At 46.1% G+C, this 15,168-nt stretch overlaps 1 protein-coding gene across 11 annotated transcripts in view; it reads right to left on the reverse strand.

Annotated features, from left to right (window-relative positions):
* Window positions 1-565: 565 nt before the first annotated feature.
* The window catches only part of frya (furry homolog a (Drosophila)), a 73,043-nt gene continuing 58,440 nt past the window's right edge, over window positions 566-15,168 (reverse strand). For 5 of the 11 annotated variants that reach the window (XM_035534313.1, XM_035534307.1, XM_035534311.1 and 2 more), the window contains 21 exons: window positions 15,142-15,168; window positions 14,437-15,041; window positions 13,516-13,613; window positions 13,246-13,416; window positions 11,542-11,682; window positions 10,555-10,737; window positions 9,325-9,495; window positions 9,114-9,188; window positions 8,857-9,027; window positions 8,533-8,541; window positions 6,526-6,723; window positions 5,883-6,026; window positions 4,842-5,005; window positions 4,488-4,731; window positions 3,997-4,146; window positions 3,682-3,780; window positions 3,513-3,596; window positions 2,499-2,516; window positions 2,123-2,233; window positions 1,751-1,956; window positions 566-1,479 (listed from right to left, as the gene is read on the reverse strand). The exon at window positions 15,142-15,168 is cut by the window's right edge and continues 68 nt beyond it. In XM_035534313.1, coding sequence (XP_035390206.1) covers window positions 1,221-1,479; window positions 1,751-1,956; window positions 2,123-2,233; window positions 2,499-2,516; window positions 3,513-3,596; window positions 3,682-3,780; window positions 3,997-4,146; window positions 4,488-4,731; window positions 4,842-5,005; window positions 5,883-6,026; window positions 6,526-6,723; window positions 8,533-8,541; window positions 8,857-9,027; window positions 9,114-9,188; window positions 9,325-9,495; window positions 10,555-10,737; window positions 11,542-11,682; window positions 13,246-13,416; window positions 13,516-13,613; window positions 14,437-15,041; window positions 15,142-15,168 — 3,328 coding nt within the window. In that variant the 3' untranslated portion in view covers window positions 566-1,220. The other 6 variants (XM_035534316.1, XM_035534312.1, XM_035534306.1 and 3 more) reach the window with 4 other exon arrangements.

Raw genomic sequence — 15,168 nt, forward strand, 5'->3', positions numbered from 1 at the left:
AAACAGCAAACAAAACATTATAAAAGAAAAGGTTACAAGCGTGGGTTCTACTCTTACTAATATGTACAAATGCAAACTTCAATTAAAATATTTTCTTATATTCATAAATATCTCTTCTTATAGTACATAGATTTTCATGCTTGGCCATTTTGAAAGACAGAACATATGTTCATTCTACAAAACTATACCATCCAAAGCATGTTGATTTCTTGAGAATATAAATAAACCTCCTATATGCAGCTAGACAGTAGAAAGCAAACATCAGTTCAATTACAACATCTTCATTAAGTATTGGATGATAATTCCTCAGCATCCAGGTCTTTCAGACAGTAGCACTGCAGCATAAGAATAGCTGTGTGTGTGTGTGTGTGTGTGTGTGTGTGTGTGTGTGTGTGTGTGTGTGTGTGTGTGTGTGTGTGTATGAGTGTGTATGAGTGTGTGTGTGAGTGTGTGTGTGTGTGTGTGTGTGTGTGTGTGTATGAGTGTGTATGAGTGTGTGTGTGAGTGTGTGTGTGTGTGTGTGTGTGTGTGTGTGTGTATGAGTGTGTATGAGTGTGTGTGTGTGTGTGTGTGTGTGTGTGTGTGTGTGTGTGTGTGTGTGTGTGTGTGTGTGTGTGTGTGTGTGTGTGTACAGCATGTGTAACTCAGTGGACCGAGCCAGTCCATGGATGGTTGCCACATCCCTTTCCTCCCATCACACCCACACAGCTTTATTCGGGTTGTTTAGCATAATTCCACCTGCTACGGTATTCAAGCAGCTCAAAGCACTGCAGTCAGAACCATCTCCTGAAGATACAGTAAAAGTTTTTTTCACGTTACGTGAAGCATTGCACGTTTTCCCTTAACTTTTACAACGATTCACGTGGGCATGGAGCTTTGGTTTTGTCCTCTTTGCCTGTAGCAGTGGGAGTCCTTTCACTTCAGGGCAGAAGGAACTGCCCTGTGACATCATATGTACTGGCATTAGTGCAATAAATGCCACAGTGTCCTTTCTTTCTTTTTTTTACCCAAGACTCCAAAAGTTTTACAATGATTTATTTTTTATTTTTTATTATTAGAGTTCTGAGTTATATTCTGTCACCCAGAGACAGGGGAGCACACTAGATCCAGCCTTGGCCTGATGTAGGCACCTGGGGTTGGTGGGTGGAGGACAGCTGCAGCATCTTCAGACAGGGCCGAGGAGAGGAGGAAGCCCTGGCAGCAGCCAGCGAGGCAGCAGGTCACAGGCTGATCCCCGCCACGCTGGAGTCGGGCAGGAAGGCGGCAATGGCTCGGTAGCCACGTGCCCGGCGGATCATGTCGCGGACCTCGCAGTTCAGCTCGGTGAGGCGCGAGCAGACCTCAGACAGGTCCTGCATGGAGCCCACTAGAGCGAACGTGCCCGTCTGACCAAGCGTCTGGTGCCGGAAGTAGATGTTGAGGAGAGTCTGTGTCTCGTTCTCTGAGCTACTGCCAAAAATGTCACTTGGCCACATCCTCCTGTAAGGTCAAGAGGTCAAGTAGTGAATGTCTGGTGTTTAATCATGCTCACCATGTTTACTATTCTGACTTACTGTAAAGCATAATAACACACAAGGTAACACATTTTGCACTGCAAAGTATACAGATTATTAATATTACTAATGTCTACTAATATCGTGATATGTTGGTATTATGACTCACTATCATGCCTATGATATCTAATAAGGCCTAATTGCATCTTAAAATTTGTTCTTGAAACCTTTCTCACTGAACCCTTTGAGTAATTGACCTGCACTCCTGGATGTAACGGACGGCTGTGGGGAACTCGTTGCTCTTCAGACTCTCCAGGATGGCCTGCACTGCAGCCTCTGAGGAGCTGAAGGAGGGTCCGCCGGACAGGTCGCTGCCGTGGACTGCCTGCTCGCCCGCCACTGAAGCTGCTGCCACCCCCAGGTTCCTCTTCAGGTCGTTCAGCTCCTTGGACATGTTCTGCAGCTGGGTGGAGTCGGGTAAGGTGGAGGGGGTTGGGTGGAGGGATAGCAGGGTGAGTTTATTTTGATTTCCTTGATGCTACATGGAAGGATGGTGGGTTTCGGACACGCACTCCGAAAGGCTCTGAGATTGTTCAGCTACACAAAAGGTTTGTGCAAGGGCAGCATACCTCTGGGACAGAGCTGACAGCATGGACCAGACCGATTAGTTTACAGTAGGACTGAAAAAGCAGAAGCAGTTGAAAGTGGAGTTTGTAGAGTCTTTGACACAGTTCCAGTTGCTAGAAACACAAGCAGAACAAAACTATTTTCAGTGCTAACTATTCACTAACAATTAATCTGTCAACATTTGATGATGTCAGGTAAAATAAATGGAAAAGTGAATCTATATTATTATTTTCCCAAGAGAGACTACAACATGTGCTTAATTTCTGTGGTCAGGAAAAATAACTACAACAGGAGAAACATCTTAATAAAGTGTGCTGCGAAATAAAACTTTGGCTGACATAAAACAATCAAGACACAGAAAGGTTATATATAACTTACTGCCAGAGATTCCATTTGCTACAAAGCAGGCATTTTACAAGACAAACGGTGAAAGGTGAGAAGAAAGAACATTTAGAACATCGGCAAGAAGGCATGCAGTCCAGTGGATTAGGCAGGGCTTAGCAGCAGGCTGGTCTGATTGGCACATGCATGGCCAGAAGTCGAGAGAGATGATGGAGAACACAACGAAAAAGGAACCTACAGCAAACTTGCAGCACTTCTATTACAAGCCGAGCACAGAAGCAGCTAACGGCTGTCTGACACACTCTGCTGGGAGAGCGGAGCCCTTACAGGAAAATTCTGCTATAAGTTAGAAAAAGAATAGAGAATATGAGGGGCCATATCATTACTAAACTGCTCTCTCATCGCACAGAATGGCTGCTTTAAAGGGTTGGGTGAAGCGGGAGATAACCACTTCCCCTCACAACTCTTTGCTCTCCAATGTACAATTTGTAGGACCATTAGGAATCTGTGATGTGGGTGGATGTCTGATTTTAAAGCTCGTCTGCCCAGCAGAGTTAAGAAAAAAAACGTTGTGCTGAACAAAGGAATAAAAGGGGCTGTGGTGACATACCACAACCCCGATGCTGGTCTGGAGAAAGGGTCAGAAGCTCAAGGGTCATGAGATAGAGACTGAGACAGTACTTCACTCACAGAGCTACCGCAGAGTAATCGACAAGCAGAAAATACGAGAGATAGATCAAAATGGAATCTGAAATAACCTTAGGTCATTGTTAGTCAAATTTAACCTTATGCATCAAAGCTAAAGACAGCTGAGTATAGGTACTGATTGTGCCTACATAAGGATATAACACAAAGTGTTGTACGGCATAACATGTATAAGAAACAGCATCGAACTGTTGCTAAACAAGTAATGATGTAAGCAGTGGGCTACAGGCATGACTTCAATGGTCCACTTTACCAAGAACATTTCTGATGTGTCTGTTACATCCAGAGACTGGTTTAGCCTTAGGATTCGGGGGTAGTGTGCAGACACTGGGGTGGATGATTTACCTTATCCTCAATTTCAGCAGGTGGGTACGTGATCATCCCATCCCCAGAGCCTTTCGGAAAGGTTGCCTTGCAATTTCGCAACCACTGGAAGAAGACGCACCCCATCAGGTGGCTGGTAAGCTTTTAAAGCATGCAACATAGCTCGATTTAGGCGAACATCCATGCATACCGAGATGGCCGCTTCCTTCCTGGTGTTGTAGGTGTCCAGGTACTCCTGCAGTTCCAAAACACTGAACTTCATTTTCTCCAGCAGTCCATAGGAGACAATCTGAAGCAGACAGAGGATTTTGTGTTTATCAGTGAAATCCTACAGTCTCTAAGTAGATCAGCTCAATCACAGTAGCCCTTCATTATATGTTTATATACTCAAGTGTATTTTCTGTATTCATACAGCTTTACATTGGCACTAACAGGCAGTTATTAGTAGTTGCTGTAGTTTCTTTATGGGTATGCAGCATATGGTCTTCAGTCCCATATGACTCACTGTGTCAGCATCTATGAACAGAGTGGGGCACTTTGAGCAGGATGTCAACATCTGTGACGACCTTATAAACCTCGCTCCTATTCCACGAAGGCCATCGCCAAGATATCCAGCTGCATCACAGGTCAATGCACAGAACTTGGACTGGATACTCTGGGTAAAAAAGGGGTAGTGGGTGTCTTAAATAGGACTGTGTCAGCGCTAATGTAAACCTATCAGCAGAACACTACAATACTTGTAAAAAAACATTGCACTTTCAGGTCTATGAGATGAAGTTAATTAGTTAAATAGGTTAATTGGTAATCCATAGGAGATTAGTGTTGGAATTCCATTTTCTGGAACCTTGTCATATGGCCTCTGGCCCAAGCAAAAAATGCCATGTTTGTTTTTTTTTCCCCCAGGAATAATATAAAAAAAAAAAGTCATGGCAGAAAGGGTCAGTAACATTAGACTGATTGTGTGGCAGATGGACGTGAGCCTGCTTTCCTGTGTACCTGGAAGAGCGAGGAGAAGATGTGGAAAGTGTAGAGAGCACAGGAGCCGTCCGTGTCGGCCACCAGCTGGTTGAGGTGAAGGCGCCAGGCCTCCTCGGCGTCGTCGCAAGCCACCGGCTGGAAGGCGGCCAGGATGGCGGAGAAGAAGGGTGAAGGAGGGGGCGAGGAGGAGCTGGACTCCAGCGGGAGACCGTCCCTCTCTTCCTCGTCCGGCAGCATCGGGTGGCACTGCTCACCAAACCCACTGCCAGAGCGAATGTCGGAATCACGTTTAGGGACTTAGTTGTGCACTTGATGCTCTTAATGGGTTTGACTATTTCACAGATAGCATGCAGAGCCGTGTGACGATCCTACCTGGGCGGACAGCTGAGGTCTGACTCTACGTCCCCCCTGTCCTCTGCAAGAACATCCAGCGTCAGGCTGCCTGAGGGACTGAAGCCAGCGGGAAGCTCGCTGATGCAGAGAGAGACGTCGTCCTCGTGGAGGCTTGTGTCCTCATCGTCCACCGGCAACTCAGTCTGATGACAACATGGAGGAGAAAGACCGTAAGAAAGCAGGAGCTGAGATGAGGCAACAAACACAAAGCTCTGTCATACAAAAAATGCAAACGATTTTCCAGGCTAGGTGGTTGTACGTAGCCATATGTCTCAATTAATTAACGTAATATCCCAGGCAAGCTACATGTCTGAGCAGACACCAAGACTATATGGCTTCATCTGTCCATATTTCAAGAAAATAAAGTGAAATAAATAATAGGTACACTGACCCATTCAGTCTATGATTCTTAGTGCAGATTTTCTTTAAGTCTTTTTAAGTAATGTATTTACATTAGCACCCAAATCCTAATACATTCAGAAATGTTTTGTAACATTTGGGAGACTGAGCCCCAGGTGTCTTAATCTGATATGTTAAAGCCACAAGCATTGTGCACACACTCCCATCCTCTGCAGCCGCTGCCATGCTGAGGGTGTTTGAGCCTCCACCAAAGAGCTGCACACGCTGCCACGGTGGACCAGCTGGAGCCAAGCCCAGACCACAAGGATCCCAGAAACACGGAGCAGTGGCAAATGACAGCCCACAAGGAAAGCAACCGTTAGGAGGAGGAACAGCTAGGAACGTGAGCCTCCGAGCTCTGAGTGCTGGTGTTAGCCAAGTTTGCATGCTAGCACGGTTAAGTGCAAAATTAGATTGCCATAGTCTTTAAAAGCAAAGTAAATGAACAGTAGAAGGTATATCAGCTAGCCGTGAGCTAAAGCTCAGCCCTTATCAAAGCGCAAGTCAGGAACAGAAACATTCCTATTCAGCAGAGTCAGTTAAAAACTCAAGGATGGAGGCGCGGTGGGTGTAGGAGTTTATCTGCCCACAGAATTGAGCCATTCTGAAGCCCTTATTCACCCGCAGGGTGATGTCCTCTGGCAGAATTGTGTCGGGTGCAGGCGCCGGGGTGGGTGGAGAAGGCAGCTCGGCCAGGATCAGATCCAGGGAGGGGGACAGAGCATCCATGTGGTTCCCCAGCTCAGTGGGGGACATGCTGACATTCTGTAAAGAGGCGCAGGGGTGGTCTTACAAACAGGGTGGTCAGCCTTACAGATGTCACACCGAAGGCACTTTTCTGAATATGACTGACTGTACGTGTCATAAAAGAATAAGAGGTGTTACAATTCATAATGTATGTCAGAATAATTCGAAGCAGTACTAGTGGAAATCTTAAATTAGACTTCATGTCATTAAGATATCATTAAAACTGCTGTCTTTTTGTTCTGTATTTTGACTGTCAGTTTATTAAACCAGTATGACAGCTATGTAGTTTTAAGAAATTCTCTTGATATGAGGTAAATGATTAGGAAATTCACAAGATTTATTCAAAATGCTCACACACTCCTCAGGAAAGTTCCACATAATTTTAAATGATTCTACTAGTGAGTTTCCCTTCTGCAACATCCATCAGTGCTGAAGCTTGTAATGAATTTGGCAAGCTCAGTAAATCTAGGTCCAAAGCCTCATGCTCTTAGTCAGAAGGCGACTCCGAGTGACTTACAAGTTGCGAGTCGGCCAGCACCTGGCCAGCGATGAGCGAGTCTTCCTCGGATGACTCCTCCGAGTCCTGGTGGGCCAAGGCTCCCAGGCTGCGGGAGCTGTCCGAGCTCAGTTCCTCCAGGGGCTGCGTCTCCACCCCGTCCAGACTGTCCACAGAACGCCGCCGTGCTCCCCAGTTAAAGCTGTCCACCGTCTCCCCCTGACGGAGAAACGGGCTGAAGTGATTCATGATACAGTGTACACAAGAACGTGTGCATGACAACATGCACACGAGGAAGGGGTTGTGCTCTTCCGTCTGACAGGACAGAAGTCACAGAAAGTTTTTCCTCTGCATGGTTTTGTTAACTACAGTAACCCCATGTGCAGTTGGAGCCACTTGATTCTGCAAATCAGTGTTAATTTTTTCAGTACTTAACTCAGGTTACAAGGACTTTGTCTATGTCAGCGAAGGAAAAACAGCATGAAATAACTTTACTCTTGTTCCGTCGAGACCCCTGTTATCCAGTAAGCCACAAAATTCACCACAAAATGTTTGGGAAGCATTTTAATACCGTCTCAGTTCTATTGCTTCAACAGATAAATACTTTTTTCCAATGTCTTCTTACAAGGACACGGTTGTACATTATAGACTTAAAGTACATCTCTGACTCTGCATGGCTGGAAATCTCATGCCTTTATAGATGCGGTTTAGACTGAGGTCTCCCTGACTTTGATGGAACAGGACTTAGGAGGGTTAGCAACAACAAACGCCTTATACTTTTATCTCTGGTGATTTCATAACACTCCACAGAGAGCCATGAGGGAGGATAAGAGGAGGAGAAACATCAGCCAAGGATGTGTACGGATGTGGTCTGTTAAAATGAAGACCATCTCATGGGAGTAAGCAAGACATTTGTGGAGACCCTCTTGCCATAGTTCAAGTTTAACTGCAGTCGTCGTTACCTTCTTAAATCAAGTGTAAGAAATCCACAAAAAAATCTAATCAAACTTACTGCTACTTACAGACTAGAAGACTGTAAAGGCTACATTTGTTATTAATTTGGAAAGGCTTAATTTGGAAAGGTAATCTTCAGTAATACATTCAGAAAGATTATAAAGTTTAAAAATCATTTTTTTAATAGTTATTAATAATCAATTATAACACATAAATCAGAGACATAAAGCATACAGACTGTGGGCTGTACGTGGCCCCATCTGATGGATTTCTCTGCCTTGATGAGTCAAATATGTAAAAACAAATAAACACTTCCTTATTTATCCACCAGTTTTCGCCTTTGGTGTCTACTGTTGCAGTTACTATTTTATCCACTAGAGTTCCTTTCTTAGTAGCACAAAATGGCTAATGTACACCCACTGGCTAACACTGTCCAACCTACTGGAAAAAACCCACGCTGGACTCTGAATGCTTAGTGCTCCAGGAGAATTGAACAATGGCATATTTCTTTTGGAAAATAAACACAAACCCATTTGTTTTTGTTTTTTTCACAAATGAATGTGTACCAAAAATTAATATCTGAATCACATTTAGTATTTATAAGTGATTAAATGTATTGGCACAACCACTTTAATGTGAGATTTTAACCAGTGTGGCTTCCAACGTCTACACAACCAAATGAGTTTTCTACCTCTTGCATAAATTAAAAGGGCAATGGTCTCTTGTCTTTTTCCATGAGTCAGCATTACACCAGCTAGTTTCCACGAGTCAGCATTACACCTGTTAGTTCTCATGAGTTAGCATTACACCTGTTAGTCTCATTTATTAATAATCTACTACCAAATAACCAGAAAAAAAGATGTATTATTATATCACATCTGATCATTCTACAGGTCAAAATGTCACTGTTGTGCTTTTTATTTATGTTGTTCCTGCTTGTTACTGGTCCTACCGAATCTGTAGCAAACTGCATGAAAGAACTGAAACGTTGCACAACAACGCAAACACACTGCAGTTATGTGGTGACAGACATGTACATTGCGTTACACTCATACTACACATGGGGAAACTTACCTGCAGTTCCTTTTATTGCACAGACATAGAGAGACAGGAGAAAACATAGTGTCAGAGCCAGAGAGGCGCTGCCTGCAGTCTCTCATTATTAACTTATTACACATTTCCACATCACGATCCTAAAGTTCCTGTCGTAGGTCAGTTCTGCACGGTCTGCCTCAAACAATCTCTGGGTTTCACATATGAAATGCTGTCTGAGCCAGTTTGATGGAGTTCAGGTACTTGGGTGTAATTTTTTGTTTCTGAAAGCTGTTACACTACCATTATTCAAGCTCGCGGGACGCTTCTGTCATATTTGTGGAATGTAAGGTAACGATCTCTCACCTCTCCATCTTCCAGCTCCACATCCAAGAAGTCAAAGTCGCGGAAAACACGGAACTGCTGTTCCGAAGCTGTGTCATCCATGTTCTCCAGGTCCCGTGTGCCGTCCTCCGAGCAGATCAAGCTGGGCTGCTGGTCAGTCAGATCCAGTTCTCCACAGGATGAGAAGATCACCTGTAGATCCAAGAAGAGGCTCATTACGAGGCCAACATCTGGACCGGATTTCTTGACTTTACGTCGCAGTGAAATTTTTCACTGACCGAAGGGTTTTTGGTCAGCCCCACTTGTTGTCCACAAAGGGCTAACACATTCACCAGCTTCTCACGTGTTCTCTTCTGTAATGTGCCACAAGAAAGGTGAGGGGACTTTGACCGAATACAAAATATAAGATAACACTGCATGATGAGTGTTCGAAACATCTTATGGTAATGCTGCAAAATACTGTAAAATGTACGCATGTTTCCACCAAACCTGAGAGGACTGCGGCCGTTTCCAGCTGACAGGCACCAGCACGTGGTTGGTTTTGTTGGAGCCAGAGGAGGTGGTGGATGTGCTGCAGCTCACCGCCACCATGCCCCTGACCTTCCCATCGCTCCCTGGGGAACCGTGGAGATCATCATACCGTCGACCAATCACTGGGGTCTGCAACACATGCCGCACGAGTAAGTATCGCACCCGAGGTCCCCGAACCTTCCTTCCGGCTAGCATCTTGCAACTTCTTCTGGCATTTTGTCTGCTATGCTTTACCACCCCTCTTTTCTGGTAGGCCTGCACATCCAGGGTGGGTAGCTGCGTCAGACAGCAAGAAGAGCAGAGCCCATCCCTCTACCGCCCACCGGGTACCCAGGCGCTCAGTTCCACAGCGAGGGAGGAACTGGTTGCCAAGATGAGTGAAGTTTAAGAGGAGTTCTCACAGCTTCCCTGATTAGACCCACCTGCAGTGGATTTACACACTTCTTCAGGACTGAAACCCACAGGGCTCGGGTTTTTGCTCTTTCGCTCGCTCTCCTGCTCCCACTTTCTCTCTCTTTCTCTCTCACCCAGTTTCTCTCTTTCTTCCACTCCACACTGCCTTCTAACAGCCTGAATATACTGTGAAGCTATCCAACACAGAAAGGTGAAGTCTGTTTTCTCTTGAAGTAGCAATTTGCTGTCCTGTCTGAAACTCCTGCTCGTTTCGGATGCAAGCCACCACAGCCGGACTGACATCATTTCCTGGAATTCATGCTGAGCACAAACAGCTCTCTGTTTGGTTCTCATACGCTGACCAAGCTGGCTTTCACACACACACACACACACACACACACACACACACACACACACACACACACACACTCACTTTCAATAGCTATTGCATTTAGGCAATGTTATTGTCAATGCTTTGCTCTAGAAATACGTTAACCCCGATGAAGAAATTACGAAAATATAGTAGAGAACACACAGAGCCCAGTACAGGACCCCACCTTGGAAAACACAGGGAAGTTGGGCATGCATGCCAGGGCTGAGCGGTTAGCTGGCAGCATTCCCTGTTCAAAGCCAACTTCACACATAAACCCTCCCATAGAAGGTGGCGGCAGCAACAGAGGAAAAGGGAGATGAATCGAAAGGCAGAACCAGACGAAGCAGACAAAAGAGAAAGTGTGAGAAAGCAAGAAGAGTGACTGAGCGAGTGAATGAGAGAGACAGAGACTCGTTATTTACCTCCGAGATGTCAAAGTGGAAGTCGAGCGTCTTCCCGGGCAGTGATTTCAAGGTGACATCCCACACACGGCTGATGTCCACATGGGAGACGCTACAGCTGGGAGGGCTCGAAGGCAGGGCTAGGCTGGCAGACCGCGACACCACCAGCTTCAAAATGTTCAAAGCCTCCTTCCAGTGGGCTGTCTGGAATGTACACACACGCGCACACACACACACACACACACACACACACACACGCGCACACACACACACACACACATAATAGGTCAACAGAAGCAATAGGTCCTTCTCTCAGGGATCTGGATCTCCTCATGTAGTCCTACAGTAACAAGTCCTGCAGAGGAAAGCAGGCACATGGACAGGCCTGTGAGCTGTGCGGATCTGCTGAGGGCCTCAGTTATGTGGAGAGGAGCCAAGAGGACAGGCTGTTTCTAGACTGTGGCTGGGTGTGCCTCTCAACTCACTGCTCAGACGCAAGAGCCTGTTACATTTCCCACGAGGAGAGGGCTGAGATACAGGAAGAGATTAGCCAAGAGCTCCGTATATCTGAGATTCCACAGCGATGTTGTTGTCGTTGGGAAAAACGGGAGTCAGACTGGCTAACGACAGATTTACAGGTTCAGTTAACTCCCAACATCTAAAGCATTCGTAGGGCGTGCTGGTGAGGAGCGAAATTATCCGGCCCTTACACGGGTCCAAATAAAATAGAAACAACACGCACAAATGCGCTCCAAAACAATTTTAATGTCTAGTGAATCACAACAGTCTGCAACTCTTATATGTTAAAAGAAGAATGCAGGAAATGTGAGAATGATTGTGATAGATAGATAGATAGATAGATAGATAGATAGATAGATAGATAGATAGATAGATAGATAGATAGATAGATAGATAGATAGATAGATAGATAGATAGATAGATAGATAGATAGATAGATAGATAGATAGATAGATAGATGGGGAGGGAGAGAGAGAGAGAGCATCCCACCTGAACAAACTTCTCAATGATCTTCAGCACCTCCATGTTGAAGGCCTCAGCCTGGATGTTGCCCAGGTCCATGTGGGCCAGCATGCTGTAGATAATCTGCAGAAGACTCTGCTGCATGCTGGCCAGACCCTTCTCCAGCAACTGCAGCCAATCACAGGACAGCTATTAGGCATCCATTAACTATTACTACATACATGTGTAACATTGATCTTTTTGTAAATATGTACATGTAAATTACTGTTATTTCTCTTATTTAATATATATAGAGGATTTTCTCCCACAAGCCATCCAAAGTGTACTCCTGATGGAAGGGAAATAACATTAAAACAGACCCCATCAAAGCTGGAGAATGAACAAAACTGGAAAAGTATATGGGAGAAGGAGGCATCACACAACATTGCCTCTCTTAGCAGGATCCAGTAACCATCACGCAGATGTCAAAGAAATGGTCTAAAGTATGATCTGGACATCTCTAGGCCCTGACATGGTCTACACTTACTGGCTGCACTTCATGAGCACCTGGCAGCACAAATGAACAAACTGCTAATGGATAGAATCCATTCTGAATGGTTAACTGAAGGCCAGACAGTCCTGATCCTGAAGGACCCCCAGAAAGGAGCAGTTCCATCCAACTACCAAACGATAACCTGCATCTGTACAACATGGGCCATCCTGTCAGGCATTGTGGCTAAGATGAGTAGGCACATGGGCCAACACACTGGACCCAGAAAGGCACTGGCAAGAACACCAGAGGAGCCAGGGACCAAGATATTGGTGAATAAAACTGTCACTCAAGACTGTAAGACCAGACCAACCTGTGAACCTTCTGAATTGAGTACATGAAGCAATGAGTCAATGCCCACACATGGATCCTGGAATGCTTGAAGCTCTATAACATCAACAGGACTCTAAGAGCCTTCATCAAGAACTTAACTTCAGACCAATAGCATGAGCCACCATCAAGTTCAGGATTTACCAAGGAGATGCCCTGTCCTCTCCACTCTTCTGCATAGGCCTGAACCCCCTCAGTGATTTCATCACCGAGAGTGGCTACAGATACCCGCTACGGAATGTACCGACCATCAGCCACCTCGTGTACATGGGTGACATCAAGCTGTATGCCAGAAGTGAATGAGACACGGACTCACTAATCCATCTTACCAGGATACACAGCAACGTCATCAGAATGTCATTCGGACGGGATAAGTGTGGTCGTATGGTTAAAAGGAGAGGGATGGTAGCTAGAATGGAGGGGATCGCACTACCGGAAGGTAACACACCAGATGCCGAGGGCAGCTACAAGTACCTTGGAGTCCCAGAGGCAAATGAGAATCATGAAAAGGCCATCATGAAAGCAGCCACAGCCAAATTCCTACAAAGAATGAGGCAAGTCCTGAGAAGACAGTGGAACAGCAAGAACAAGATCCAGGCTATCAACACCTACACTCGACTATCATCAGATACCAGATGTGACCCAGCAGATGTGACCCCCAAACTGGGAGAATGGCTCCAGCAGATCTCAGGAACAACATCTGAGATCTCTGTCCGGAAGAGTGCAGTCCTGGGAACAGCTAAGATACTATACAGGACCCTCAAGCTCCCAGGACAAGTAGGGAATTTTTGCTGAACCAGAAAACTTGTGTGCTTCACTACAATACTGACTACTTCAACATTGTTTTATTATTTGCGGTACACCGCACTGACCTCGGCCATGTAGGTGACCAAGCTGAGGGTGTTTTCACTGAAGGCCTCGTGCAGGTAACGACACACCACATTCACCCAGGAGAAGGAGTCACGCGTGTACGAGTGGGTTTTGTATAGTGTCATCACGTGAGCAAGGTTGGCCAACTTGGCGTTCTTTTCTTCAAGGCAGACCTGGCAAGAATGGCAATGATCAGGAAAACACACAAATAAACAAACAAACAACTCTTTGATAGAAGGATGTCCACAGAGGTGTGAGAGGGGCTAGCAGACCTGTGCTATCCTCTCCGCTGCCTCCTTGCAGAAAGGTGTGGGCGAGTGGAAGTGCAGCAGTAGGTGAGGAAGGAGACAGAGCACGTTCAACGGGAACCCTGGAACACAGCAAGAGGACAGCCATGGCTGGGCTGTAAAAACAAGACCGCTCATACCGTGGGTGTGTCAACAACAAAAAAAACAACACAGCAAGAGGACAGCCATGGCTGGGCTGTAAAAACAAGACTGCTCATATCGTGGGTGTGTACAGGACACACACACAAAAAAAAAACAACAGGCAACAATTCCTAAAGTTCCACATACAAAATGCATGATTACGGTAATATTTGGAAGCATTTGGTTGAGGAAATTGTGACCCACAGGCCTGCACGGGGACCTCTTTGGCCTTGGTCCAGCATACCCAATTCAACTTGTAAGGTCCCTCATCCTAATACAAAGGATACTGGATTTTAAAGATGGTACATGAAAGTAAACCCGCTGCCTTCATATATTTGTTTCATTCATATTTGTTTACCAAAATATTTTTCATTAAAAAAGTCTTTAGTTCATAAGTTTCCACAGCTGCTGGGTGAAACTGGATACAAACAGCAAGAAAAATTAAAAAAAGCACACATAGTCCAGATTTCAGGAGAACAAATGACTTGATAATGAGTTCATGTGTTGAATTAGGTTAGTGAGTCTGCAGAACTGTTCCAGACATATGTAACACATAGAAAAATAAGGCACCCACTCCAGTCCTGGAGATCTATCACCCTGCAGAGTTTAGTTCCAACCCTAATCTGATCCAGGGCTGGTAGTAACCACTATTTACTGGATCCAGCTGTCCAGGACCAGAGTTGAGCCCCATGCCTTAACCTGAGTTAAGGCAGCAACAGCCATCTACACACACACACACACACACACACACACACACACACACACCTATGTCCTGGGACGTGTCCACCACAGACAGGCGCGAGACGGGTGTGAGCTGAGAGAAGAGCAGCAGCGTGAGCTCGGTGGTGGCGGCCGAGGTGAAGCCCTTGAGCAGGAGTCGCTGCAGGCCGGAGAAGTTGCTCCATCTCAGCTGGCTCTGTACCTTCTCCAACTTCTCCACGTTCTCCTGCTTGTCCAGGGAAATGTGGGTGAACAGCTTGCTCAGCATGCGCAGGGCCATCTGGTACTCAAACTCAAAGTCCGATTCCATGAGAGACACGGCTGCCCAGAAGATGGTGGCCAGCAGGCTGCAGGGCTGGTCAGCGTCGGTGGAAAGCGCGCCGTTGGCAGAGCAGGCGGCAGAGCAGGGGCGGGGCTTGGATGGGCTGCCGTGGTGATGGTGAACGCAGGCCTGGATGCGGTCCAGTGTGGCACTACGGGGAACATCAGACGAACGCTCCACCTCGCTGAAACGCTTGGGCACAGAGTAGCTCCGCTGGTGGCGTATCTGCTCAGTCGCCGTGTTCGAGCTGAGAAGCAAGTCCACGTGACCGCAACTCTTCTGCTCCAGGGCGAGTCCGCCATCAGCTGGGAGGTCTGGAGAAGAAGCCCTGCAGGGATGTGTCGATTTTCCCCCGAAGATATTACTTCAAGCAATGGAAATTTTGGCACCAAAACAGAAATTACACAAAGCGAATGTAATGGACTTGCCTTGTGACAATGGCCATTAAATCATTG

The sequence above is a fragment of the Electrophorus electricus genome, chromosome 15, assembly GCF_013358815.1.
Source record: "Electrophorus electricus isolate fEleEle1 chromosome 15, fEleEle1.pri, whole genome shotgun sequence".
Lineage (NCBI taxonomy): Eukaryota > Metazoa > Chordata > Actinopteri > Gymnotiformes > Gymnotidae > Electrophorus > Electrophorus electricus.